Below are 27,997 nucleotides of genomic sequence, written 5' to 3'. Positions count from 1 at the left end.
CATAAGGTAACAGATGGCCATGCCTAGTCCTCAGCTCTCTTCCCTCCCAGTGCCTACCCACCTGCTGTGTGGCTGGAGGGAGGCTTGCCTTGTGCCACGGGCAGCACGGCATCCTCTCGCAGAGGCTCTCTGCAGCTGGGACTCCTGGCACACAGCAGCTCCATTGCCTTTGGGAACTCGCACTATCCTGCAGACCTGGCAAGTGACTCTTGATTTACTGAACTTGAAGTTTATGTGCACAGAACTGTCATGCTGGGGACTCCTGCAAAGCAGCACCAGATATCCTCTCTCTTTCATACTGTAGTGCTCCGTGTACTGGTAGTTTATAGTGTTCGTTAAGCAGTAGCTCTTCAGGCAGCCTTACTGAGAGGCCACTACTTGCTGCAGGTTCCCGCTGTGCTGCAAGCCATTCATTGGAAGCGGAGGTGGAGGAGGTGGAGGTGGAAATAAAGAACTGGACATTTCTGAACGAGTCTGTTGGTCAGGAGCTGGCATTGGGCTCACTGAGCCAGAGTCACTCTGCATAGAGCCAAGATTGCTGCCGTCAAAATGAGTCATTTTCTTCTTCATTAATTTTCTTTCTTTGGCTCTGCGATTCTGGAACCAGATTTTCACCTGCAGAGAAGCAGAGAAATTTTTTTTTCAATTGCTAATGGATTGCAATGTGGTGCTTTGTGTATAGACTCAAGGGGCAAAAGAGCAACTGGTCCTCAACTGCATGAGGACCAGTGAGAAAGGCAATAGCAAATGGAGACAATAGAACTGTTTGCTTTTTTCACACAGGTAATCTTTCCTATCTGGTAATAAATTGTTTAGCTTGATAAACAGTTTTTTAGTGTTATTCTTAGGAGGCATTTCTTAATGGAATGAGCTTTGATTTTTTTTTTTTTTGGTACAAAATTTAATAGAACAGAATCTCATGCATCACAGTTACGACCAGAAGAATCTGAGAGTATCCTTACATTGAAAACTGTATGTCCTAAGCCAGAGCAACTCAAAACCTGTTACTGGCCTGTCCACTGAGGCACAAAAGCTTTCCTGCTTGGATGCTGAACATTAATTCCTTTGCTCCACTGTGTAAGCCAATGGAAATAAACTTCTGAGCAGAATGTCACCATGGGTACACGTTATTTCAAAGTGTAATGGAAGTGGTGCCTTAACAGCTAAGTGACTTTTATTGCATGTGTAGATGGAGCCAGAATCTGCTGCTGTTTCCCACACAGTCCGTAACTTTATATCATAGTTACTGTGCTGTCATGGAAATGCGATCTTTGAGAAGAGATGAAGCGACTGTTGAAGAGTTTCATGTTTTTTGATTAGGATGGAACAAGTGAGGATATGAGATGAAGCTGAGGAGTAATACAGCAGAATTTGTTCAGGTGTGAAAGAGCGACTGTTCTGTGGCAACAGAAATGTCTTTGGACATGAGTTCCCAGCTCTGAGTTTAAACAAGTGTGTGCCTACTACTTATCCTTGGAAATGGCTCCATGTTATATGTAGTCCCCATAATGGGTCAAGCTATCACATTCAGATTTTTTTTTCTTTTGCTGTTCAGATGACAAAGGAAGCACTTTTGTCAGTATTTTGCATAATCCCCCTCCCCCAAATCTGTGGTTTGCTGATAAATACTGATTTGTTTTCTTTTCCTTTCTAGCTGCTTAGCAAAGGATAACTAGGCAATGATCAGAAAGTGGGTAAAACAGTAAGAAGTGGTAATATCTGTAGCTACTAAAAGAAACCTAGTGGTGAAGTCCCACAAAAAAATCTTAAGGAATCTTGATGTGCTTATTCTTGAGCCATTATTATTCCCATTTTCCAGCTGAACGTGAAGATTTCAGATGCACATAAAGATTGTAAAAATTTGAACTCAGATTCCTTAAGTCCAAGGCTATCATTTCAAACACTTGTCAGTTTTTTTTTTTTTTTTTTTTTGTCGTAGTTTCTGGAATATCACTTCAGTACCAAATGATGTTCTGTTAAACCTGGCTCGAATACTCTCCAATATCCATTGGTATTGTGCTGTGGTAATGTTCATGCTTTTTGTGCTTTGCCCATCATTTGCCATAATGCATGAAAAAATGAAACAACCTAAAACCCAAACTAACATCTGATTCAGAATTACCCTCTGTGTTCAGTGTTACCTGCTTTGAATTTAGAGTTTTATTCTGATTTGTTATTAAACTAGGGGTGCAGACCTGTAGCAGTGCTCCAGAGATATGTTTTAGGAGGCATTTCAAGGTTGAATACCAATTACCAAACACAGGTAAATACAAATCTGTAATGTTAGACTAAAAGTCAACGTGATCAATTGCATCTGAGTTGTTCTTTACCTGTTGCTTTCTTTTCTTTCAGTATTTTTTCTTCTGTTCAGTTGTGTAAGTAACCCTTCCCCTTGAAGTCTAATTTTCTCTCCTCTTGTCCTCACCATCTCTTTATTTCTGTATCCTTTCTATTTCAGAAATCCTTCATTATACCACTTACTTGGTACTAGATATCACATTTTTCCTTTCTTGTTTAAGCATTTTTCTTTGTCCTTCTGTCTTGAGATAATCTCTTCAATGTCCTGGATGGGATTTTTGGCATAGTCAGGACAAAAAGAAAGCTTTTTTAGACAGTTGTTTCAGGTTTTAGATTCAGTGCAGTGCAACTTGGGATAGGACAGTGTGTGTTCAGCCATATTCATCCAATGGAGTTTAATTTTGTGTGAAAGATGAGCAGTGGGAGTGTAGATGAGATATTTCCTCCTTAATCTTAAATTTTCAAGAGTGACTTCAGAGATGCAGTCTTTATGCAATGGAATTAATTTTGTTTATAAAATATTGATGATGATGAGCAAACATTGCAAAAACTTTTGCCATGTTACCCTGCCAAACAAGTCCTGCTACATGTCAAAAAATGTGTTGTACTTTTTTGTATCACCACTCCTAATCTGCTAACAAAAGGTTTATCAAGAATTATCACCCCTTGGGGAAGTTTCAGGCAAATATTGTTGGCTGCTTATAGAAGAGGGTCTTCGTTTTTAAATTCAGTCTTAATAATGAAGTAATTATTAAAATTTAAGCAGCCAATCAGTAAACAAATCGTATGTTATTTATACCCAGTTGAAATAATTGTAATTTTCAATATATACTTGCATTCAACAGCAGATTGAGAAGTATTTACAAAGTATTTGCTTCTCCATTACTGTAAGCTCTTCGAGTGTGTGTGCTGTGGAAGACAAGTGCAAGAGGGATGCACAGTGCTACAGCTAGGTGGATTTTGAGTTGTCCCTGCTCAATAGAGCCCTTAAAACAATGGTGACTCAGGCATAATCTTCAATGAATGGTACTAAATAGTAACTGATTGAGGAAAATGGTGTGGTGATAGTTATTCATGTTGCAAATAGGCCGACAAATGAGCATATTCTCCCCCAAAATCTGTTCATGGAGATCCTCTAATAAAGCTTTTAATTTTGCAGATCACTGCTTCCTTCAGTGTACGGCATCAAGAAACTCCCCAATCAAATGCGACAGAACACATGCTCAGCTCATTTTACGAGAGTCTTTGTGGAAGATCTAGCTCAGTATCTTATCTTGGTTTGCATGAGCCAGGGGCCGGGTTCCTGCTTTGCTCTCACAGGAGGTGGCACGCGCACTGCAACTGCATGAGTGGAGAGCATGGCACTGAATGGCTCCAGAGCAAATTGTATTTATCTTTTGGCCTGGAAGGATTGTTTTAAGTTGTGGGAATGCAAGGGGAATTTGGAGGGGATGGGAGGAAATAAGGAGGAAAGGAGCAGCAAGAGTGCAGGAAATTATTAACAAAAGGTTGGAGGTAGCCAAGGAGACAAACATCTTCAGTGTCCTGAGCATAAGTGAATTCATCACTTATATTTAGTAGCTGTACTCCTGCTAAGGCTGACCTTGTTGAAAGCAGTTAGAGTTCCCATTGACTTCAGTAGAACCAGGACTTTTGCTTGGAAGTTTTGCAAAGCTTTCACCCCCTACCACTGCCTCAGCCAAACCAAGACCTCTGGGCAGCATTCTGTTGATATTTTCTCAGAACAAGGCTGTCAGACTGGTGTTTGTGTTTCTGTGTTGTTGCACAGCTCTCTGCTGTCATCATGTGAGCTGAGCTAGTGCTGATGGGATAATTAGAAAAGAGTAGAAAGAAAGCCGGCAGGCCATTCAGCTGGATAGTTTGAGTTCCTTAACTGCAAAGGGAACCCGGTCATGTTGGTTATTAGGGGTATTAGCATTTCCGCGTTCTTAACCGGTGTGGTTATCTCCTCATCAGCAATAATAAATGCAAAGGAAACTCTGAATGGGTGATCCATACTCTACCTGTCTCTCGGAAAGTCTTAGGTTTGCAGCAAGTTCAGACTTCCTCCTGATTGTAATGTATCTGTTGTAATGAAATTCCTTCTCTAATTCTAATCTCTGATGATCAGTGTAAACCACTCGGTACTTCTCTCTTGTTCTTGTTTTACCTGTTTTGAAAGAAGAACACATTGCTTCAAGCTAGAATTTTTTAACTTCAGTAACATAAAATATCTGACTTTGCATTTGGTAACGTTTGTGGGTATTTTAGACTTGGTTCTCTAGGCACTTACCCCAAGTGACTCCCTTGACTGTAGCAGACTTAGTCTTGATTTACAACACGAGGTTCATACCACCAGATTTTGGGTTTGCTCCTTAGTAAATAGAAGGTAAACTGGTGCTCATATTCTTTACTGTCCTTGGGTTGTCATTCGGGAAAGGGAAGATGTTCTTGTTAAGAGAGAGGAGTCATGAAACCTGGGATCTGTTCCTAACTCTGATGCAGGCTTCCTACATAGTGTTGAATTGCTCTGTTTTTCTGTTCTTAAAGCTGATAAACTGCCACCTGATTTAGAGAGAAATGTAGGGGATATTTAACTGCATAAAAAATGCTGAGAGCTTCCAAACTTCCTCAGTTCCAGTTGCTAGAAATACTCATTTGATATTGTGGTTGTTACTGCAATTTGGTGGCTATGTTTTTCCTACAAATCAAGCACAATCTATCCACAACTTGATAATAGCTCAAGGAATAGTAATAGAGATTTTTCAGGTGACAGCTAGTTTAAAAAAAAAAAGGTTGAAAAGAAAGCAGTAATTTTAACAAAGGACATTCAACAACACTAGAACAGCAGCATCTGTTCTTTTGCAAGCCGCAGTGCTGCATCACTTCAGATGTGGGTACAGCTGACTGAAGCAGACATGGCTCAGCAGTATCTGGGTCATTAAAAGGTAACAGCAAATGATGTGAGCCAGTGAACATGGAAGCAAGTAGCTGAAACTTATCGATTCCATACAGGGTAATTTGTAGGGACAGAAGATATTGGCAGTAATGAAACAGAATTGCGAATGAGAGAGGCTGCTGATGCTTTTTTTCTCACTCACCTCTTCTCTATTGTTAATACTCGTTTTAGGCAATCAAAATATTGGAGATCAACAACTGCTTAAAACCAAGGGCCCTGAGCCCTGCTTTGAGGTATTCCTATATTTTGGAAAGATTAGATCACTTTTGTGCTAAAACCAATGTTACAGGGTTTGCTAATAGTGTCTTGCTGGTTCGTTTTCTGCTTTCTTGTCTGTCTATATTCATCTGGACAGTTCCTCACATTTCCTCTGTGAATTGGGACAGGGAATATAGTGGTAGTTGGTAGTTTTGGCAGCGTGTTCCACAGCGGTGCTGCAGTTTGTGAATCTCCATGCCCAGTAGGTGAGAACAACACCATTGGAGCCAGGTTCTCTCAGATCATGCACAGAACTGGAGGCATCTTGCGGCTTGCTGCCTCTAACAGCCTGGCAGTGCTGCAGATGTAGCTTAGCTTCATACAACAGCACTTTATTTTTGTCTTACAGGTTTTTTTCTGAAAAAAAAAGTAGGCATGTCTAACTTTTCAAAAAAAATATAATAATCTCAGACTCATAGACTCATAACACTTTCACTCATAATAAGAGGAATTGATTTTGAATGGAGATCACTGAAATAGCTTTTCAGACAGGAGTTGGTAAAATTTAATTCTCTGAGTAGGTCACTATGGCATGCCACTGCAGAGCGACCAGCTTCCCCCCTTCAGGAGAGAATAGCTGGAGGTTTCAGGTATCAGCAGTATCAAAGGCCTGATTTCTGCCCAGCCTGTCCTTCCAGCTTCCCTTGCTTTTGAAGTTTAAGTAGCACCCAGAGATCAGAATTCAGTCTACAAAAGTGTAGCAGAATCTGGAAGTGCTTTATCCCTTAATTCATGATTTTGTTTCATGATTTAATGTTTTTTCCCCGTATGCCCAAGGAGGAATAAAGTCTCATTGTTTTCATAGCCCAACATGTATAAAGTTAACATTACCTTCCACTTGTTAGCTACATGTATACACCGCATGGTAATGACTTAACCATGTCACTCCTTTCTCTTCCAGCATTTGACAGCCAGTACTTAGTTACTTGTAAGAATGTTTGGCTCACTCTGGTACTATTTATGTTCTGAAGTTCTTCAGGTACAGATCCTTTCTGTATGGTTTGTATTGATCCTGGATGCAGAGCTGCGTGCACTGTATAGCACTGGAAACCCTGGGCACTGCAGTGCTGTAAACAAATATTGTTATACCTCTGGTTGTGGATAATAACCAGAATGCCCTATGGGACAGGCTTTCTCTAGGACTTTCCCTGGGCTTGTAGAACATGGTCTACATCAGAATTTAGTCTTTCAGCTTCTGTACTCTGTGCTGTTCGACCCTGGGAAAGCACTATGCATTAATAGTGAGTTTACAATGATACGGGCATTTCTAAACTGTCCTGAGGTCATTGGTGTGCTTAGAATCATAGAATCATAGAATATCCTGAGTTGGAAGGGACCCTTAAGGATCATCAAGTCCAACTCTTAGTTGGAATGTTTCAGGAGGAAAAATAAATTGTGCTTTTTTTGTGTTTGTTACTTGCTTTTGCCGGGGTTTCTGCTCCTTCTGTGCAGCCAGAAACACTTCACCCAAATCTGTTAACTTCCCTGTGAAGCTTCTGCTGTGCTTGGCTAGGTTAGACATTCTCATTTCAGCAGCATTTCTGCCATGACAAAACTGTAGTGAAAAGCAGAATTAGCCCAATTATGTTTACCCTGCTAATCAAGTGAAAAGTGCTGCTAATTTTGCAATATTATGGTAAGAATTTTAAAGTCCCTGAAGAACAGCAGTTTAGTGCAGTCCACATAGTAGGACATTTGTTTTCATTCATTCGAAGTGTAAATTGTTTATTTAACATATGGTCACCTGTGGTGCTTTAATGCTTTATTTGAAAATTTTTAAGCTTTTGATCTCTCTAGTCTGGGTTTTGGTTAAGATTTTCCTCTTCAAATGAAAGTTTGGGGTCATTCTGTGGGACAAAATGTTTAAAATGTTTCCTTAGTCTCCTTTGTGTTGTTAGCATGGAGTACACAAAGGAGCAACAAGGTGATCTTATCTTCAGCTCTATTCTCATTCACAAGCCACAGACAAATATCAGAAGCTCTTCTGTTGCCAAAACAAGGTGGTAAACTTTGAGATATACCTTCCTATTTCTGATTTTAAGTGCTTAAGCCCTTATTTGAGTAGTAGATGTTGTTTTTTCTTAAACTGAAGAAATTAAATGTATGTGGTAAACAGAACTTCCATAAAATCTTTCATTGTTGTATGAGTTACCTTTCTGTTTATTTTGTAGTAGAAATTATGATTTCTTCTTCCTTTTTGAGGGAAGATCAGGAGCTTTTGCACCTAGTTTATTTCTTTAAAGTAAGGTAACAAAGTAATTTTTAAAAATGGAATGGGAAAAGGAGAACACTTTCTTCCTAAAATCAACAGCCTGAGAAGTCTGAGGTCTTCTGAGAAGGTACTTCTAGTTCTGGCAGTGCCATGTTTTACTCCTAGCAAGATGTGGGTAAGGTCCTGATGTCAGTGAGAGACTTCCATTTGCCTTTCCTGGATGCTGGGTTGGAATTACTCTGCATGTGTCATTTGATTTCAAAGGCAAAATACATTTTTATTTATTTTCCAAGGTTAACAAACAACAGCGCTAAACAGTTTAGGACTTCAGCCTCTGACTTTCATCTGTTAGATAGAACAGATCCACTGTAATGCATTCTGCCATGAATCTTGCAGACTACCTACTGGTTTTATTTACAGTGATGCATGTTATTTTAGTAACTATTACCTGAGTAAAATCGGAGGTAGAACTAATGGATTCATCCCAGAGACAGCAGAAGGGTATTTTTCACTTCTCAGACTTGTTTGGTAGATGATGACTGAATTTAATGATCCAATGATAAATGATTATGTTTGAATCCAATCCTTTAGTCAGATCCTGTGTATTTCACTCAGGTGAGTGAACAACATTTAACTTTCTACAGTCTTAATCTTTTATTAATGACAGGTTGTCATTTTAATCAGCAATATATTTGTTTTATTAGGAAAGTGTTGTCATGGCCAGTCATACCACGGAGCTGCAAGTGGTTGGAGGGTTTAGTGATAGTTCAGTGGAAGAAAAAATAAGGAGCTTTGAAGTAACTGCCTTTGCAGTATGTCTGCCTCTGTGCTAGAGAAGCAGATTTTCTGCTTTTGAGCAATTTAAGAAAAGTGAATTTTGTCAAAAAGACAAAAACCAAAATAAAACAAAAATTTACCCATGCTTAAGACTGCCTTCAGAATAAGGAGGAGTAAGACATTTCAGGCTTAAGCTATCTCATGTAAAGTTTTCTAACAATCCTGTTCTATCACACCCACTTCAGCAATTTTTGTGACTGGCCAAGTTCTGAGTTGGGGGAAGGGAACAGCTTTCCCATTGGCCATAAAATTCACAGAGTATTTCTTCTGAAGACAATAAAGCTAGGAGAAGGCCTCTTTATTTGCTGTGAAAATCATCACCCTTTCCGGCAATATAACTCCTGAAGAAAAAAGGGAGAAGGAAGAGACAAGACTGCATATCAAAGCAAAGAGAAGTGTTAAAAGGGTCTGTTGCCTCAATATGACAGATAGGCCTCAAAACTGAAGACAATGTAGCCCAGGAAAGGAGGGAAAAAAAGCCACCATCAGACCTCACAACTAGTTTACAAAGTAAAATAAATTAGCATGAGAACTAGCTCTGGCCCCTTTTTCAGTGCCTTGTCTCTTAACTGTTCAGGAAAATCCTTCATCTTCCAAAATTGACATTGTTCCTAAAATCCACCAGCTACCTAATTCAGACAGGAAATGTTGTAGTGCAGAACAGTGTCAGATAACTTACAAAGAATCATAATTTCAATAGTTTAATATTGTTTCAGAGGGAATTAATGTCTGTAGTGGATAATGGGAGGTCAGCATAAGTCAGCTCAAAATGTAAAACAGCTTTCTGGCATGGAGATATGCTCTGTTCACATCTGCATCTTTAGGTTGGCTCAATATTGAGAGAGATTAGTGTTACTTTTTGCAATTGTAATAAAGGTAAGGACCACAGGAGCTCAGGCCCCAGAGTGTGTGTTGACTCTTCTTTTTTTTTTTTCTTTTTTTCTTTTTTTTTTTTCTTTTTAGAGAGGGAGACTATTTGCAAATATTCATGCACTTTAAAAGTTAGGAAATGAAAGGGCCATATTCACCTTAGGGAAATTTCACTGACTTCGTTGAATTTGTGAAACAAAAGTAATTTAAATGAGTCTTGAAGAAGGACATTGTGTTGCACATGAAGTTCTGTAGAGTTTAATTTAAAAATACACACTGCCTTTCGATTAGAAAATGTTACATTGGTCCGATTCTGTATAGTGTGAGTAATGGTCCTCCTCCTGCAAGTCTTAGTGACTTGAGGGGGACTATTGTGAAGATGGATGCATGAAGATTTGTGAAGCATGGTGAAATTCTGTGTTTGTATTTTCTGACGGGTCTTGATCATAATTTCTTGTTGTACGTATTCAGATGACTCATGGAGAAAAGGACAAAGTAGTATCATAGAAACAGAACCTGTCAATGGACTTGCAGCATTTTCCCCTCTATGCTGTTGACTCCTGTTTAAAGTGCTAATGGTTTCAATTTGGAGTACATTCTGGTATTCTGTAATAAAGCTCTTGCCAAATTCTGTCCTTCACTTTGTTAGTGTAAACTATACATCTCTGTCATACAGAAATAATTGAAACCAAAGCAGAATCATTTTTGTCACCTTTAAATGATGCTTGGTCAGCCTGCTCTGGGTGCATTTTGTTTGGCAGAAGGGAACAAGTGGCCAAAAGCGTAGGCAGATGTCTGAGTGGCAAGGTCAGGAAAAATCCCATTGCCCATGACTGTATATACTAAAAAGCAAGCAATTAACTGATTTTATTTTTTTCCTAGGGGTGTGTTCATTAGAAACTCAAAATTTTGTAGGAATAGCTTCTTAAGAGGCTTGTTTCTCTTTCTTAGATTTGAGGGTATAACTTCTTCCTTCTTCTAGATTTAAAGTGCATTAGGTAATGATGCTGTCAGCACCTGTCATCATAATCAGAAAAATTGTCAGAGTAAACTTTTATTGAACAATGACTGGGGTGGTGTCATGTACAGGAAATGTCTCTGCTCATAACTAGTTTCCCTCTGTTTCCCTCTCTCCTTAATGGCAATATAGTTTTAGATCTGAAGATGTACTTTCAGCTTTGTGAGCTAATTCTCACTGCTGCAGAAACTTCTTGGTGCTTACCTATTCAATTTTATTTTGGGCATGGTTTTACGCAGATGTATGTTATTTTCTTACAAAGGCTAAAAGTGAAGTCTCCTCCTGCATGCAGGGTTGCATACCTCTGTAAAAATACTGAAATCAATAGAAGTAAATTTTGTAACTTGTTCCAAGATGGATTTATCGTACTTTCCATCAAAGAATTTGCCTGTAATTATGCTTTGCGTGTATGTGAATTGCCATCTCAGATCCCTAGTTGCTGTGGCTTTGTTCTTTCCTCTGTTGCAATTGCTAGTTGCCTTGGCTTTGCTTGCTCTTTCACAATGGTAGTTTAGGAGATGGGCTGTGTAAGGGTTAGTTTAGGAGATGGGCAGTTTGGAATAGGTAGTTTAGGAGATGGGCAGTGTAAGGGTTAGAGAAGGGTCTTTTTCCACTGGTGCTATTGAATGAAAATACTAAATAGCCAGTGTTTCCTCCTTTGAGTGTTCTGAGTGAAAATACACTTGCTTTCTCCTGTATCCTGAACACCCTCAGGAATTCAGTGACCAGGCATTGGATCCTACGTGCATTGTATTTAGGATCAAGTCCTACTCCCTCCAGTTTCAAAGCTGCAGAGAGGGATATTCAGACATCCTCCAACCAAAGGGAAACATGGATGAAAGCCTGATCAGGTGTTTTCTGTGGGAAATGCATTCCAGTGCTGCTAAGTCAGCATGACAGTCTTACATTACTGAGATCTTCCAGTGGTTAAGTAGCATAATCTCATGATCTTTACTTAATACCAGGTAAATACATGCTTTTATATTTGATGTTTTTAAAGTTACACACAGTAAGATTTAACTTGAAATCATTCTTCTTTTGTTCCATGTAAATTGTTTAAACAATAATATGAAAAGATCCATGGGATGTGAGGCAGTGACAGAAATTTCAGTCAAGTGTTTTGTTTGTCATTTGTCATGTTGTGGGGCCACAAAGCACCAGTAAGAGAAGCTAACCACGAAACCCCTGGAGATGGAAATGTTATTGATTCTGGGCCCTGTTTCTGTAGCTGCTACAAGTCAGACTGCCCAATGTAAGTAAACCCATGGAAGGAATCTCTCCTGATCTTAAAGGGATACGATTACAGGAGAGTTTCTTGAAGATATTCAGGAACATCTTGCAAAAATTACTTGCATTAATAATAAGTGTTCCCATAGTGAAATCATATTATTGATGATTAGTACATTGCAACAAGTAATGAACACATAATAAATGTTATTTCTGTAATCTTTTTTTGTGACTTCAGGTAAATCTAAACCTCATTTTTTCCATCTTTAAGAATCATAGTTCATATCTGTTTCACAGGGAATAAAAAGAGCTAATAAACAACAGATGTTGCTCTGCTCTTGCAGAAATTCCTAATGTTTTCTTTCCCAAAGAGACAGAAGGGTAGAGCTGCAGTTTAAATCCACAAGAGCAAGAGGCAGGTAGGTAAAGATGAGACGAGAAGTAGTGTTTTTTGAGCAAGTATGCTGCCATCTGTAAATCATAGGGTTTGTGAGGAGAAATGTCACTGTATAAATAAGGTCTACTCATAAGTAAACTAAGTCTTTGTGAGATTGCCCCCCCTCGTCTATCTTTCCTTAGGTAACATTCAATGAAGAGCAACTAGATATAGGTAGACATGGATACTAAAAACAAACAAACAAACCAAAAAAACCACCCCGCAACCTATATTTTTTTATATTTGCCACAATTCTTACTCACCCAGAGTAACAACGTACTCTGATTGTCCGGTTGTCCTCTATGAACTCCCTATGAGCTAAAGTTGTATTCAGCAGGAGTAAGTATGGCTCAGTCTGTCCATACAGATTAGATGCATTATTTTAATAAAGACAATTTTTCTGTTTAGTTGCTTTCATTTTTGCAGGGCATGTTTTTAAATTAATTGCTTCCCTCTCAGAGATTGATTCAGTACTGTCTTTGAAAACCATCATTTGCAGGCATGTATGGAACAGAGCTGGGAGGGAGGAAGGGCTGAAAGGAAAGGAACCTTCCTGAGATGTAACACTAAAATACTGTGAGCATCTCTTAAGGGGAGGTACTGAGCGTCCTTATTTCCTACTGATGTCTGTGCATGTAAAAGCTGCTCAGCACCTTGGAGGATCAGCTACTTTATAGCGGATTGTGTCTGTTCTTTTCAGGCAGTTTCCCCTCTTGCTCCTTTCCTTCTCTCCTTCCTTGTTTATTATTTTTTTCTGTTGATACAAGGAACAGAGATCTTTTAAGTATGTTTAATAGTTATATATTTTTTGTATTACTTCCCTGCTTCCCACAACCAAAATCTTTTCCTCAGGCTTCTTGACTTATTTTTACTTGTTAAATGTGACTGAAGCTTTTTTTCTTTAACTCATCCACCTCATATGCATCAGAGGTTGACCCATCATAGTATTAACTGATTGTGTTACCATAGATCTTTATATTTCTGCACATTCTGAGAACTGTAGCTATGAAGTGTGGCAAGCCTGTCCTTTTTGGTCCTGTTTTTAAAGCATCTCATCCTGCAGACACTTCATTTCAGTGTTCTGAGGTTTAAGAGGTTGTATCTAATACAAAGGTTTCTTTCCAAACCCAATACTATATGTATTTTACTTGAACTTTTCATATCTACTCTAAAAGTTGAGGAAAACAAACAATATAGGTGGTGGAGAAATATGATGCTTTCATTGTGATTTCTTTCTACAGACATGCTTCCTCCCTGAAATCTATAGGACCACTATTAAAAGCAATTATTTGATGTCACTTTTTTTACATATCCTAAGTGAAAATACTTCACTGTCAAAGGACACTGCTCTTCGTTTGTTTCATCAGTAAATGTCAAGAAAGAAATGAATCATGAGCTGATCAAAAACAACATACAAAAATTGAACCAATATTTAACTGGTGGCAAGAGAATTTTTCAGAGCAATTAGGATCTTTTTTGTTGTTGTTAAAAATGTGTGCTTTCCTCAAAACACAGAACCTGGTGGCAACAACAACCCAACACAAAACCAACCACCCCAAAAAGAGAAATCTCATCTCAGCATAGCCTCTCTGCCCTCATACCTGTAGAAGTAGATTGCACCGTTTTCCTCATCCATTCATAAGAGCTGTGCCTTTGGCTGTTGGGAGAGATTTGCTGTGCATTAATTGTATCTACAGGAGGTAACCCCCCGGATCCAGCAGGATGGAGGGAGCTGTAATCAGCAGAGCTGTAGGAGACCTGCCCAGGAGACGAGCCATTGATCTGTGCAGCAGCCACCGTGCTGGAAGGTCCTGGGCCATAAGCGTTCCAGTCCTCCCTCTGTGGGCCATAGTGGGATCCCCAGGTTCCCGCAGGCTGTCCGTGGTTGTCCAGGGCTGGCACATGGTGATATCCCATGTAGTCTGAGTAGGGGGGAGCAGATGCGAAGTTTTGCACTGGCAGGTTGTTGTTGCTGCACCTTGCAGGTCCTGGATACATGCTGGTTTCTTTATCCAAAAGATAACTCACATACATGATGCTCACAGCCTGGCTTTGTCTTGCTGGGACATCCTGCTCCTCACAGGGTTTGTTTGATCTCTCTTCCCCTCCTCTTTCTTTCTGTCTTTTCTAGCCCTGACTGGCTCTATAAATGACTCATGCTAGCCCTGATGTCCCTTTACTACACATGATTAACAATGGTTTTACCAGGTGCTGGTGGTAACAGTTTACTAAGGTCCTGCCTGATGTCACAGATAACTGCCTGCCCCAAAATTACATTTGCATTCAAATGAAGGGCTGACCATGCAGGCAACCCCACCTTGCTGCTAGTTCTAGTGCTTCCTTTCTCACAGATCCTTTATGTATTACCATCCTGGTTCTATACTTTTTGAATGTAGTTTGAAATCTCCCGGTCTTCAAGCAGAATTGCATACATAGTTAACCAATAACCGTTCCGACAGTAAAAGTAGTATTTTACTTGAGCAATGCACATCAGAATCTAACTTCAGGCCTTAGTTATAGTTAGGTAAAGCCTGGTATCTGTGAATCCATTAGTTCTGTTGTTAGAATGTGCTGTAATATTTTTATCTGAAAACAGAGGACTGATTCAGTCTTTAACTGCATGAGCATGCCTCTTGCCTTCGGCTCTTAGTGCATGTGGGAGAGCACTTGCAAACCACAGTAGTCCTTCTGATTTTAACATTACAAAGGATATACAAGAAGTCTCATAGTCATTTTGAGCATTTGTTCATACGAATAGTCTTGTTGATGTTAGCAAGCCTATTCATGAGCTGCCTGCTTGCCACAGTGATTGAAGTTTCTCTATTCTAGCTTACAATGTTAACAGAAAGAGAGCCTGTTATTGAGAGAATGCAGAATTTGTCACTTTCCCCATGCTTATGTCTTGTTTGTGATATTGAAATGAGTAGTAGTTTTCCCTAAAGGTTTTTCTGTTCTCATTGCTGTGTTTGTTCACAATAAGTAGTACTTTTTCTTAGAAATATGGGAACAAATTCTAGCTTTTTAGCTCACAAAAAAAGCAGTTTCTTAAACTTCAGGAGCAACCCTATGTTAGTACCAAGTTCCTAAGAGATTATATATAACCAGGAGTGAGGGGAGAAAGTGTTTTTTAATGAGATAGATACCTTAGCATTGTCTCTTAATGAGAATTTACTGTTTTCATTCCTGTTCCTTTAATGATGTGGTACTTAATTGCACCTTTATTAAAGAACCAACTTGTTAAAGGGATTTTTTTCTTAAACAGGTGCAAAGTATGATGAGTTTTTTTCTTTGTTCAGAAGTGTATTTTTTCTTTGAGTGTCTTTTGCACTTTAACACCAGTCGAACTTACAGGTTCCTCCTGCTTCTCAGAAGGAAAGAATCACTTTGCACACCTGACAACACTGTTGTTTCCTTTTGTGGGAATGGTGTCCTTAGGCTGTAATCACAAGGTGGTTAGCTGTGCTTCTGGAAATCTTTTGTCTCGTAATATCACGGCTAGTTGGTGAAGCACAGGTTTCTGTGATTGTCTCAGTGTTTAAGATTTTCATATTGTGTGCTTTTGTAAAAGTTGTGCTCCTACATGTCTTGTTTTTTGTGAGCTTTGGAAGGAGCGTGTTTTGCTGGCATGATTGTTGAAAGGTATTTTAAAAACATTAGGTAGGGGAGGTTGGCAGAAACTTTTTTTTTTTGTATTTGCATATGTGAGCTTTATTCAATTTACAGATGTGTAGGTGTTGGTCATTCAGAATGCCTACGTACAGCTGCTGGGGTGGACTCACCAGATCTGGGGAAGCCACCGATGATTGCATTGTGTCTGAACAGCTTAATTCTCCTACATCAGCAAAATCATATTAATCTAACTACATTTTGGGGTGTCTGGACAGCTTTTTTCTGTAGTTAACCAATGCAAAGGGATTTAACTCTGCAGCATGATCTTATATATACCTTAGGATTTTTTTTACTAGAGTATTCACTCCTTTTACTCAATCATTTAGAAACACACATCAGTGACCAGTGAGGTAGTTTGGTAGCCCTCAAGTAGTTACAAAAGATTCTTTACAACTTTGTTTTAACCTGATTTTGATTTCCTTTCCTTCTTTTTAAATCTGTTGAAGATGCATCCTTTGAAGCATTTCTGTACCTCTCCTGAATGCAGGTGTACCAATAAATCAGCTAACGGAAGAAGCAGCATTTGCTCATTTATTGTAGCTTTAGTTGTAGCCCTCCAGCTGTCTGGAAGATATTCTAGTTCATTTGACAAAACTCTTCCTGCAGGCCTTAGCTCCCTAATACACCAACAGCTGGAAACACTGCTGAAGAGCTGGGGGTCTTACTGCATAGTTTACCTTTTGATGTGCCTTTCTTCAACGTCCAGGAATGTTGGATACACCAAACTACAGCCAAGCAAACATTCTCTATCCTATTCCCTAATCCATTGCAACATTACTACATGAGAAAAGTTTTTGCTTCATTTTTTTTTCCTATAATGGGATAGTTTGGTTTATGCAACTAGAAAAAGTAAAAGTGTTTATTCACGTTTATGAGAAAAGCAGTAATTACGACACATACCTTTTGACACTTTAAACTAGTATGTCCATATTGACATGGAAGAGGACTTTTTTTCCTTGTTCCATACTGCTTCAAGAAAATACTTTACAACATATGACTGTTTAAATTGATATTGTTTTACTCTTCTGGCCATGTGCTGTGACCACTAAGAAGGAAACTGTGCTTTCTTCAGATTCCTTAAGTTGATCCTATTTGAGCAAGCTATATTTTGCTTCCAGTTAGCACCAAACTTTTCATTTGTATGACTTGAATCTAGCCTACTAGGTGAAGCACATCTTTAGACATACATGTTGTTTAACTTCATGGTGGTAGGTAAATAATAATCCTGATATAGTTCATGTAAAACTAAACACTTTCATAGGTTCTTAAGCAAACACAGAGTACAAAAATATTTGGATTTGAATTGCTTTTCATAGTTTCTAGCAAGATTATCAGTAACAGGTGTCTTTTGGGGAAGATCAGTCTATATGTATACCAAATCCTTTGTAAATACACCATTCTTCACTCAGAACCTTTTTAGGGGGGAGGGTGGGGAAGATTAGAATTCTCTCCAGAGTCAGTTGTTACATCTATAAAGTCTACACAGTACTATATGTGTAGATAATTTGGAATACAAAATAAGCACACTATTTAGGTGAATAAAGCCTATTGTCTTGTCCAATTTCATAGAAAACAAATTCATTGTTTTCTGTAGGAAAACTATTATTCTGTTCCATAAGTTGAGGATAACATTCATTCCTGATCGTGTCTGGACAAATACATTTCTCTTTTGTATGCTTGCTTTTTTTTCTACGTTCTTTTTAGTTTTGATACTTGCTATGTTTTTCTGGAGGTCTTACTCTATGAAAAGGATACATAAACATTTCTATTGAACACTTATGTACAAAAATTATTTGTGTAGGGTAACATTTTGGAACTAGTTAGTTTTGAAATGAAACTAAATCTTTAAAACTACAAACATTTGACATCAGAGGTAAAACAGAAGAACAGAAAATAACTAATCTACAACCAGTTTTTCCTGTGAAAGACTTTCCTCCTAGTATGTGTATTTTGTGTGGAGCTGGCTGTTAAACATTTAATATCTGTTAGAATATACTGCTACAGTACATGAATATACTGATACAGTACATTTATACATGAAATAAATCGCGGTTCACACAGACATTCAATAGGCATTTCATGGCACAGCAGATGCCCAACATTTGTGTACACGTTGATACTATATACAGCAAAGTCTAGAACTTAGAAGTAAATTGTGGATTTCAAACTGGGAGGAGTTTTGGTTCAGAATATTAGCCCGTTTTAAAGAAAATTGCCAATGTACTTTGAATTCTGAACTCTTTGTCTCCAATTTGGTGATTTTTTTCTGCTGTTTCGCTAATAACCCTGCACTGACAATTCTGAATTTCATTTTGCTGTTCTGAATAAAGCTCTTCACAAAAAAATTGTTTTAGTGCATTGTGCAGGAGCAGTAGTTGCTAAGTACAAGAGAAGCCCATCGAGAGTGGAAGATGAAGTAAGAAAGCAGGGATCAATCTCTTTCCTGATTTTATTTTCCCTATATTTTGGAGGATATAGTAATCCCAACCTTCTGTATCCTTTTCAACTTTTCTTGACTATAATGTAGCAGAGAAAAAGGCTAAACAAAAAGCAATAAATAGCATCTAAAATCATAACATACATTTTATTGAGTACATGCAGACTTTCTTCATTCTTTATGCTTTCTTCATTCTTTATGAATAGCAGCACTAAGGCTAGAAAAGGCAATTGAGGTAGAATTAATTGCATTATAAAATATTATTTTCCCTTCTTAATTATTATGTGATAATAAATCTCAACCATTATCAACATAAAAAACAGATTACTCCAGTTTGATTTGTGAAGAGACCAAACCCAGATCTAATAAATAAAATGTCAATTCTGTGTTCTGAGCTCATGTTGAGAAGCCAAAAGGTGAATGGAAATAAGAAATCATCCTGAATTGTCAAAACTTTAAGGTTTTGAGATGAGCTGAAGACACCTTTACCCTATGGCTTCTCTGAGATACATTTTCCACCTCTAAGTTTGAATAGGCTTTATAGTCTGAGGTGGAAGTAGCGTCCACCATAGATATGGGTTGGGTTGGGAAAGCATCTCTTAAGGTGGTCTTATCCAAGATGATGATGTGCTGGTTGTGGTCAGAAACTAGGCAGGGATGCTGTATTGCCCCAGTCCATTTTGACTATTCCTGTTCTGTTACAACGATGGATCTCCAGGGGCTTCTGTTGCCCTAGATCTTATAAAATGTCATAGATCTGCTAAGCTTTCCACGCTGATCTGTTTCAAATTGCAGTGTTGTCACTGTCCTAGGATGTTGGTGTTCTACATATCCATTTTCTTATCTGAAAACTTAGAGAAATTTAGTAGCTCGTCTTAACTGTTTTAATTCTTGTGAACTTTTTTTTTTTTTTTTTTTTTCCCCTCTTCCCCAAGAGTTGCAGCACTCATTTCTGAAGATGTGTTTCATATGCAAATAGTCTTCCACTGATTCTTTCCTCTTGTGAAGCAATGGGGACAGCTAGTGGTCAGCTGGCTGAATGGCAAGAAGGTATTTCCAATAAAATTTTCAGTGACTTGTCATTATTCAGATTTCCAAGTTCAGAGTCTGTTCTGTTCTGTGCAGAACAGAATAGGTAATGATAGTCTGTATCATTCTGGTTTAGTGTATTAGTTCCTTCCAATAGTGCCTTAAATTGTGTGGTTCATGTCTGTCACAAGCCCAGAAGCAGGAAGCAGCAAAGATAGTGAAGAATTCTGGCTTGAAACTTGGCTTATGTTGCATGGGTTTTTGCCATGCTGTGTAATTAACTGAAACATCTCTTTTGAAACTGAAGTGATACTGTTAAGGCACGTGGTAGGCTTCTTGAAGTTAGCCTTTACAAGTGATTTTCTGTACGAGTACTCAGAGCTGTTACTTACAGCTCAGTATGTGAGTATATAGGGCTGGCTGTTAGACTGTAATTTATATTACATTGCTCCGCAATGTAATATGGCACCTCGTCAGAATGCTGGCATTTCACACCCACTTCGCACCAGTACAAATGTCTTACGAAGTGATGGCAGTGAAGAACAAAGAGCAGGACGTCGGTATTTTAATCTTGTATTCTTTAAGGAGTAGTTGTCTTTCTAATATATCTTCTGTGTTAATTGGTATAAGTGCTGTCAAAAGACTGATGCCAGCTTCCAGGATGGCACTGCTTTGCTGTCTGTTGTTTCAGAAAGAGAATTGACATATCTTGGAAGGATGATGTAGCAGAAGTAGGTAGAATGAGGCTGATTCTCCATGCCATTAATTTGTTCAGTTACCTTGGGCTACCTGGGTAATCTATTTTAGAGATTAATATGGCATGCAGAAGTAACACGTGACCTCATGTATTTTGATGTAATTTAATAAAAGCCCCGAAAGAAAATATAACATATACAAATAATTTAACGAATGACAAATAAATGCCTGTATGAGGAGTGTGTAATATGAATTATTTTTTTTCATCACTTGTGAAATGAATTAGCTAACATATTTTGACTACAGTAGCCTTTAGGATGGCTAAAACAAAAGACAGTCTCATAAGAACATGGAAAATGATATTAGTTCTGAAAAGAAAATCTCTTTTTCTAACTGTTGTTTTCAGGATGCTCTGTGCTTTGAATTTTTAACACCTTGCACTGTGCTGGATCTCCTCAGGCTGTGTGAGTCATGCCATTATGCGATGTGATTGAAAGTGATGAAATCCTTGAAGCCTGACTTGATAAGTCACTACCGAATGTAGGAAGAAACCAAGGAGGTCTGCTCAGTACTTTCCAAAACCAAGTACAAACAGATCTAAAGCCCATCTTTCCTGCTTTGGTCTATTTACACATTGGCCATTTTTGTAGGACCTCATCAACACATCGTTTGGCTGCTCATAGAGACAGGAGGGAAAGCTTGTCCCATAGACCAGTAGCCCGCTTTTGTCAGTTTGTACCTGACATACCAGCAGGCCAGATACATAATGGAAAGTTTGCAGTCCATGCCAAAACCCCCCAAACTGTGCGAGGGATGCTTGGTATGAACTGAGTGGCCAGATGAAACGTAATCTAGTGTTCCAGTACACTGTTTGCTGTGTGTTTGTTTATATGTGCTTAGTACTCTCCTGCTGGGTAGACAGTCGTGTCTTCAGCTCATTAAAATGTAGAAAAAAAGTGTTATTTTTTCATATATGGTAAAACAAAGTTAAGGTTTTAAATTCTGTTTGAAGTTTTTATCTCAGTGGTTCTGAGACCTCTATGAACGCAGGTCTGTAGGTACAAATTCTGCTCTTTGCACCATAGGTAGTGTCAGGCAGTTAGCTGCTGGCCACAGGCTCTGTATGTAGATCATTTAGTCTAATTTTAAAATAACATTGAGGGTTATTTTTTGTGGTTTCCGGAACTAGTACTCTTTGTTTCCTTTAGTTCTTGAAAATATCTCTGGACATGACAATGTTCCTGTGTAGGTGTGACTTAGTGATCTACAACTACATTTCATATAGCTGGGCAGTCAGGCACTCATGAATTAAAAATAGTCACAGAAATAGCTACTCATTAAAGTGATATTTTCCACTAGGTGGCACTTTTAATACATAGCATAGACAGAAGCCTGCGTGGCTGATTAAGTACCCCTCTTAATTGCTATTCAAATTTTTAGTTAGTAATTGACCAAGCTAAAAAAAGGATTAATGTAGTGCAGTCTGCAGCAATTTTCATAGCTCCTTTTAATACTAACATTGATTAAATCCCCACCCCCATCTCAGTGTAAAAGAGAATTAGCTAGGAAATTATCCCCTCTCTGAATGCTTGCATCCACCTCTCTCCTCTGCCTCCTCCCCAGCCCAAGTAATGTTTTATCTCCCTGGAAATGATATGTAATAGTGTTACTTAAAGAACAAGATTTATTTTATGTTTCCAGATACAACCAAAACAAAGTGGTGATGTGTTCCCCACTGATAATAAACATGAGTGGGCATCAAACATCCTTGCTTTGATCCATGCTTCTTCCTAGTCAACTCATCAAGCTCCACTCCCAATGCTGTTCAAAGCTCTTCTCAGAATGAGAAGCTGGAGTATGCACTAATAAAGTCCACCAAAATGCAAGGACACGAGTGATACTGGAAGTAAAGGACAAAGAAATAAATGACTTCGGAGAAAAAATAGTAGTTCCAAAGGGAAATCTACATAGGGACAGATACTTTTATGTCTGAAGGCCAGTTGTTTGAACTTCTGATTCATTTCTGCTTTGGAGCACTTCCCTAACCAGATTTCCCTACTGCATTTCTGATGCAGGTGACCAAAAATCACACAGTGTAGGATTTAGCTACATAAAAGCTCTTCAGCTCCTGTTCTTCCAGTGCTGTTGGAGCTGCTCAGGAGCTTCAAGATGAAAACTGAAGGAAAGAGGCATTCTTGCTCTGTTTGTGTTGAGTCTATTTTGGATGGAATAGAGCCAAGACCTAAGAATGAGAAGATCCTCAATGCAGCTGTATGATGATTGTTGACCAAACTGAAAACTAGTGGGAAATGAAAAGAGGCAGAAAAAGTCTTTATGTCTGTAACAGAGTTGTATTGACTGATACAGGTTCAGTGATCATCGCAGGTCAGTTTACCACCAATAAGTAATGCTGCATCACCACTCAGTGCTACTGACCATGCTTATTATCCTAAATTTTGAGCACGACTGTATGGTGAGAATGGATGGGATAACGATCCTGAACAACAGCTGAGGAAACTCAGATTCAATTTTTAGCCTAGATTATCAAGTTTAATTTCACTGTTAGTGGATTATTTCATCTATTTAGTTTATGGCAGTACAACATATCTTGAACTGTTTGAGGGTACAAAGATGAAATTCTGTTCTTCACCATGGGTTATAAAGATGAACTCAAGTCACTGGGAAGACTGAACTGAATTGTATCTCTTCCAGGGGCTGTTGGTATGCGTACAATCACATTCTTGTCAGACGATATATATGCTTTCAAGTATTAAACTTGCACATGGTCTTCTGAGTGGTTTTTAGGGTTTAAAATTTATTCAGTGAACTCAAAAAGAGCCTTTGAGCTCTTTATGTTGACTATGCCCTTTTGAAGAAGCTACTCTTAGTAGCTTCCAGTTAGCGTCATTAAAAATTAATTATGAACCAGATGAGATTATTAAAAATAAATTATTTTGGTTCACTTGTTTTGATTAGCAGAATGTATTTCTGCAAATCCCAGTATAAACTCATGAGTTGGAAACTTTTGAGTTTGGAGTGAAAAACAAAACTTCCAATGTCACAGTGAAAGAAGCTCTGCCGTGGGAGGTTTGTAACTGCGCAGCTGGTGTGTGAGGTGCACAGCATTGCAGAGTTGAAGCAAAAGTTGGGTTTAAAAATCAGAAGCGTGTCAGCAGTGCCTGTACTTCCTTGGGAAGGTGCCGTAACTCTTACTGCCTAACGAGGGACCTTTTTGATTGTTGCCTTAATGTGCTAAAGATCCTGTGCCTGGGAGGCTGTTACTCAATAACTCAGATCTGGTCCTCAGAACTGGAGGGGAGTGGTTGCACAAGCAAACAGAAATAGTGTCAAATGTTTTCTAAAAGCAAAAAATGTGTGGAATATCCTTTGTGCTTTCCTTCCAGATGTGCTAATTGGGAGTGGCTCTAGGTTTTTATACGAGGGCAAATGGCATGTGCCCTCTTCTAAAAGGGCTGCAAGATCTTGGAACAAATAACTTAGAAGGATTTGGATAAAGTTGTGACAATTAAGTGTATCATAAGCAACGCAGTGTTTGAAGCATCCCTGTCCTTATGCTTCAAAGGACAAATTGTAAGGGGTATTCTTCCAGAGTTGTCTAGTGTGTGGTTTGCTGAAGTTTTCTCTGAAGTATCTCTGTTAAGGTTCTGATTGTTTAAAAGACAGTATACTCGAATAAATGTGTTATTGCATTTGTTTTGCATAACAACTGTTGTTTCCACTATTACAGCTGTATAATATTATTTCACACATTTTACAGTGCTTTATATTCAAGAAGATCAAAGTATTTTGCAGATATTTTCTATCTTTATACTTCTAGCAGCTGGATGAATATTTTTTCTCAAATCTAATCTGTTATGCTGCCATTTATACAACTGCTAAACTGAGCATGAGATAGTTTGGGGGTAGATGATTATCTGGATAGATACTTTATGAACTATTTATAAAATCTTTTGGCATTATTATATTAAGGACATCTTGACAGTAAAGAGTTGTGGTTAGTAATATTTGTTTGCAGAGCTTAACACTTTATATATGCTTTTCCAGACTATCTAGTTATTTAGATGGCTACCACGAATGGAACATTTCTCATAGCTATTAACTAGGTTAGCCTCAAATTCCTCTTGCAGGTAGAAAAGGTTGAGAACTGAGGCAGGGAGAGTTCATCTGATAAGAAGGCATCACTTAAAGCATAACTCAGTGTCTTACCTACTGAGCCATTCTTTCTCCTCTGTACTCGTTAAATTATTACCGAGTATATGACCCGATGTTTATGATGTACTGAGGCAGTGAAGCTCTGATGATGAACAAGTCAGTGGTGATGTCCAGGTTGTGGAAGAAAAAAAAGAAGGCATGTCAGAACTCTTCCATTGTATTCTGGCTTCATTTTGCAAATAATCCTTCTGAAGAGGGAAAAAATATAATCCTAGTACTGGATTCTGGAAATAACTAAGGCATACTCTGTTGATAAAGAATGTTTTTATTTACTCCTTGGTTTGTGGGAATGGTGAATCTCCAAAAGATAGAGTAAGTAAAATGACAAGCAAATCTAAAATGGTATAAATCTGCCTTCAGGCCTGTTCAGGTCTTTCAACACTTGATTGCAGAGCTGTGAAGAGGAAGGTAGTGTTCCATTTGGCTCACCAGACTGAACTTGAAGGTTGATAAGAAAGTCTGTGCTGGCATAATTTACATATGGAAATGTGAAATGGAGGTGAACATTGCATCAGTTTATTCTCTTATTTCAACATCTGTAGCTGTTGAGTAACACCTGAGTTTAGGTTTTGGAAGACGTTGCCTTTTTTTTTTGTGTGTGTTTTAACAAGACAGCATAAAATAGCTTTATAATAGGCTCATTCTTTCCTAGTGCGTCTCAAGTAATTGTCCCCTGCCTCAGAAGGCTTTAAAATGAAACACTGCAACTCTGACCAGGGATGGTTCTGTGCCAAGGAAGGCAGATACCTTTCAGTTTTGTAACCAGCACAACAGAGCCCTTGCCAGTGTGGTAGGAGATCAAAGGATGCTGTCTGACTAAACAGTGCTTCGTGCTGACGTGGCAGGCATTTCTCAATAGCCATCAGTCATACAGGGAAAATCCCACAAATACAGACTAAACAGAATTACTGTAGCAGCACCATTAGTTCTACATGGGTTTTAGGACTGAAAAGGTTCTTGAAAGTGCCTGGAAGTCTTAGTTCTCTGGCTGTCCTTACCTGAGTCCTCTGAGCAGTGATCTACGGGGGGACCATACGGGAGTAGAATAAAAAATCCCACTGGGGTTGGAGAGGAGGGATGCAGAAGGGTTAAAAAACAAGGGCCAACATTTAAAGGTGATTATTAGTATACTAGCAAAGGTTTTGCAAAAACAAGTTTGGAGGTGACAAGGAAGTCCTCCAGGTATCCCACTGACTTATTTTTCCACTCATTCTTAGGTGCTTACTATTCTTAGCTTTTGGTGACAATGACAGAAAGAGGAAAATACATGCAAGTAATTGCTGTGTGGTGGCTACCCAAAGGCATAGTTCCCTTCCCATATTTTTGTAATGTGTAGCATCAGTATTCTGCCTGTCCAAGAATACATGTTACCTTTGGAGATTTAAACAAACAAACAGAACACCACAAATACCACACAGGATCTACAAAAGACACACATTCCTCTCAAACGACAGCTGGCAGATGAAGAGGGTGTCCCACACTGACTGAGGGGACAGGAGAGGGCTTTGTTCAGGCAACTGGATCTCATTCAGAAAGACATGAGCAAAACCTTACTGTTTCCTTTTTTACTGGTCATGATTTTATACAGTCTTACCAAGTATGGCCGATGCAGAAGTTGCTTTGACTATGAAAAGTATGCAAAAATACTGCTAAAGTAAAAATTAAGGCTCCTGTATAGAAGACTATACAGGTGAGTGTCTGGAACACACCCAGTTATACTGAATGAAATGTCAAAATTCAGTCAAAGATCAGTTTTTCTCACTCATTTAGAGGAAAAAAAAAAGCTGGTTGTTCTGCTCCTGCTAAAGAACAGTGCAATAGATTTTAGTCCATTAATGAGGCTCATAAGTGTTCCTTTCAAAGTGTTATACTCCACGTTTACAATATCGTTACTTCCATGATGTAGGAAGTTCCATGAAAAAAAAACAACCATTTATGTAATTATTTCCCTACTATTTATTCTGTAAGTATTTTTCTGACTAACTCCCAAGTAGTTTTTTCCTGACATATTTCCTTTTTTGACTAGAACTATTTCTTGATTTCTTTTGGGGAACAGGAAGGAATACTTGAGGTCTTAGGCTCAGTGTGTTCTTTCATTTTATTTTTCCCAAAGCCTTCCAGCAGGATATCCCATTTTCAAAATAAATACAGCATTTTGTTTTTGGAAAACAGGAAGGGCAGGCCGTGGAATGGATGGCAATAAAGATTGTTGCTGAGATTTCCAAACATGGATCTCAAATTCTAACAGAAAGTGTACAGAACAGAAGCATGAACATTCCCTTTTGAAGGTTTTAAGAAGAAATCCTAGCAGGAAATGTTAAATGGAATCTGTTTTCAGTCTTTTATCTAAAGATTTATCTTATCCACAAAGTTTTGCACTTTAAATACAGACTGGGTTGTAAACATGTAGAGAATTCCTTTGTAAACTATCTTTAGATATTAAGTGTGCTGATAAGTGCATGAATAAAAACTAAACAAAGGTATGATTATGCAGCAAGCATCCAATGTATCTTAATCCTACATTTGTGAGTTTTTTTTTACTCCTACTAAAGTAGTGGTGGAAAAAAATGAGCCATCTGCTGAAATGTGATTTTGCTCTGTAAATCAACAGGAAAAAATAGCAGCAGCTTCCTCAGAAGAGCTATTCCTCAGGCGTGTTCAAAATGATGTCTTCAAATCTTAGCGACAAACCTTTGCTTTTGCTGTATTTTTTAATTCCCATCGGATTCATACAGCCTGAGAATCTGCTCTGCGGTGATCAGTATTCTTTACAAATGAAGTGGTTAAGCGTCCTCGTTACACCGACAAATTTTGTCTTCAGTCGTACCTGTGATAAAACCTGTCAAGATTATGAATCAGGCCAGCGTGAATGCAAAATAGCCTATTGCTTTGTATATTTCTCAGAGGACGTTTGTCTTAGTGGAGGTGCTCAAACATTAATGTTGATTTTGTTTGAGGTTTTAAATAAAACCCCTTTTCATAATACAGCCACGATTTTAACATGCAGATAATTGAAAATAGCAGCTTTAGTCTAAGCCCCTGTTTGGACATAGAGTCGGTTAGAGTCTTTCTATGGCAGAATGCTAGGTGGGTACTTCAGGAACGTATCTTCAAAGTATTCTGTGAGATTTTAGAAATTCCTTCATTGTCAAATGTTACCAGTTTCATCAAGTCAAATCAGAGGCCAAGGATGGCATTAGCTGACAGGTGCTTACTTTTTCATTAGCATAGATACGTTATGCTTATACCATGTCTATGGACTGAGCTGGGAACATCCTTCTCCCCCCGTCTGCACAGAAATAGGTGAATCCTCTGAGACCAAAATTTCTGGCGTAGAAATTTCTCTGTTACTTTCAAATGTATGTAGTTCTAAAAGCAGGTTTCAGGAAAAACTTGCCAGTTTTGCTTGCTGGACTGTTTTGAATACAACACGAGTGCAGTACGGTGAGATCTTCCTTGCTCGAGAAATTCTTGGAAAGGAAACAGGAAAAATCTTTTGAAAGGGTTAGGTAGTCCTAAGAAAGACTAGTGGAAAACTGCAGCTTCTGCTTCTGGAACAGTGTAGTGAGTATTACTAATTATCTTACTAAGAGTACTATTGTAAACAAGAGAAGAGTGGCATCTCTCTCCTACTTGTAACTACTAACTGATTCATGAACACATCAGTGGTGAGGGATATAATTTGGTTTCAAGACACGTCAAAGAGATACTCCAGGTTCACTGAATGCATCTGATTTTGCTTAATGAATAGGTGACAACAACAAAAAATGCTCCAGCTGGTGATCAATGCTGCTTTTTCAGCAAACGATCCTGTTGCT

At 38.5% G+C, this 27,997-nt stretch overlaps 2 protein-coding genes across 12 annotated transcripts in view; one reads left to right on the top strand and one right to left on the bottom strand.

The window, feature by feature from the left end:
• Positions 1-360: 360 nt before the first annotated feature.
• LOC118167250 (homeobox protein CDX-1-like) lies at positions 361-16,183 on the bottom strand. The gene is made up of 3 exons (XM_035326537.1): positions 13,717-16,183; positions 4,323-4,468; positions 361-615 (listed from the first exon to the last, which is right to left on the bottom strand). The coding sequence occupies exons 1-3, from the start codon at positions 14,147-14,149 to the stop codon at positions 361-363; spliced, it is 834 nt and encodes a 277-aa protein (XP_035182428.1). The 5' UTR covers positions 14,150-16,183.
• Positions 11,594-27,997, top strand: part of LOC118167252 — a 237,830-nt gene continuing 221,426 nt past the window's right edge. For all 11 annotated transcript variants that reach the window (XR_004751048.1, XR_004751047.1, XR_004751046.1 and 8 more), the window contains exon 1: positions 11,594-11,704. Coding sequence is in view for 3 of the 11 variants with exons in the window: in XM_035326539.1 (XP_035182430.1) it covers positions 11,644-11,704 (61 nt within the window). In the remaining 8 variants the exon portion in view is untranslated. The remainder of the gene's footprint in view (positions 11,705-27,997) is intronic.

Source organism: Oxyura jamaicensis, chromosome 4 (assembly GCF_011077185.1).
Source record: "Oxyura jamaicensis isolate SHBP4307 breed ruddy duck chromosome 4, BPBGC_Ojam_1.0, whole genome shotgun sequence".
Classification (NCBI taxonomy): domain Eukaryota; kingdom Metazoa; phylum Chordata; class Aves; order Anseriformes; family Anatidae; genus Oxyura; species Oxyura jamaicensis.
This window is presented reverse-complemented; position numbering and strand designations above follow the sequence as displayed.

Coding starts and splice junctions, on each gene's coding strand:
- LOC118167250 (XM_035326537.1), bottom strand. CDS start 14,149: ATGTATGTGAGTTATCTTTTGGATAAAGAAACCAGCATGTATCCAGGA. Junction 4,469..13,716: donor GGTGCAATCTACTTCTACAG/GTATGAGGGCAG, acceptor CTTTCAAAACAG/GTAAAACAAGAACAAGAGAG. Junction 616..4,322: donor TAAGACTTTCCGAGAGACAG/GTAGAGTATGGA, acceptor GCTTCTCTGCAG/GTGAAAATCTGGTTCCAGAA.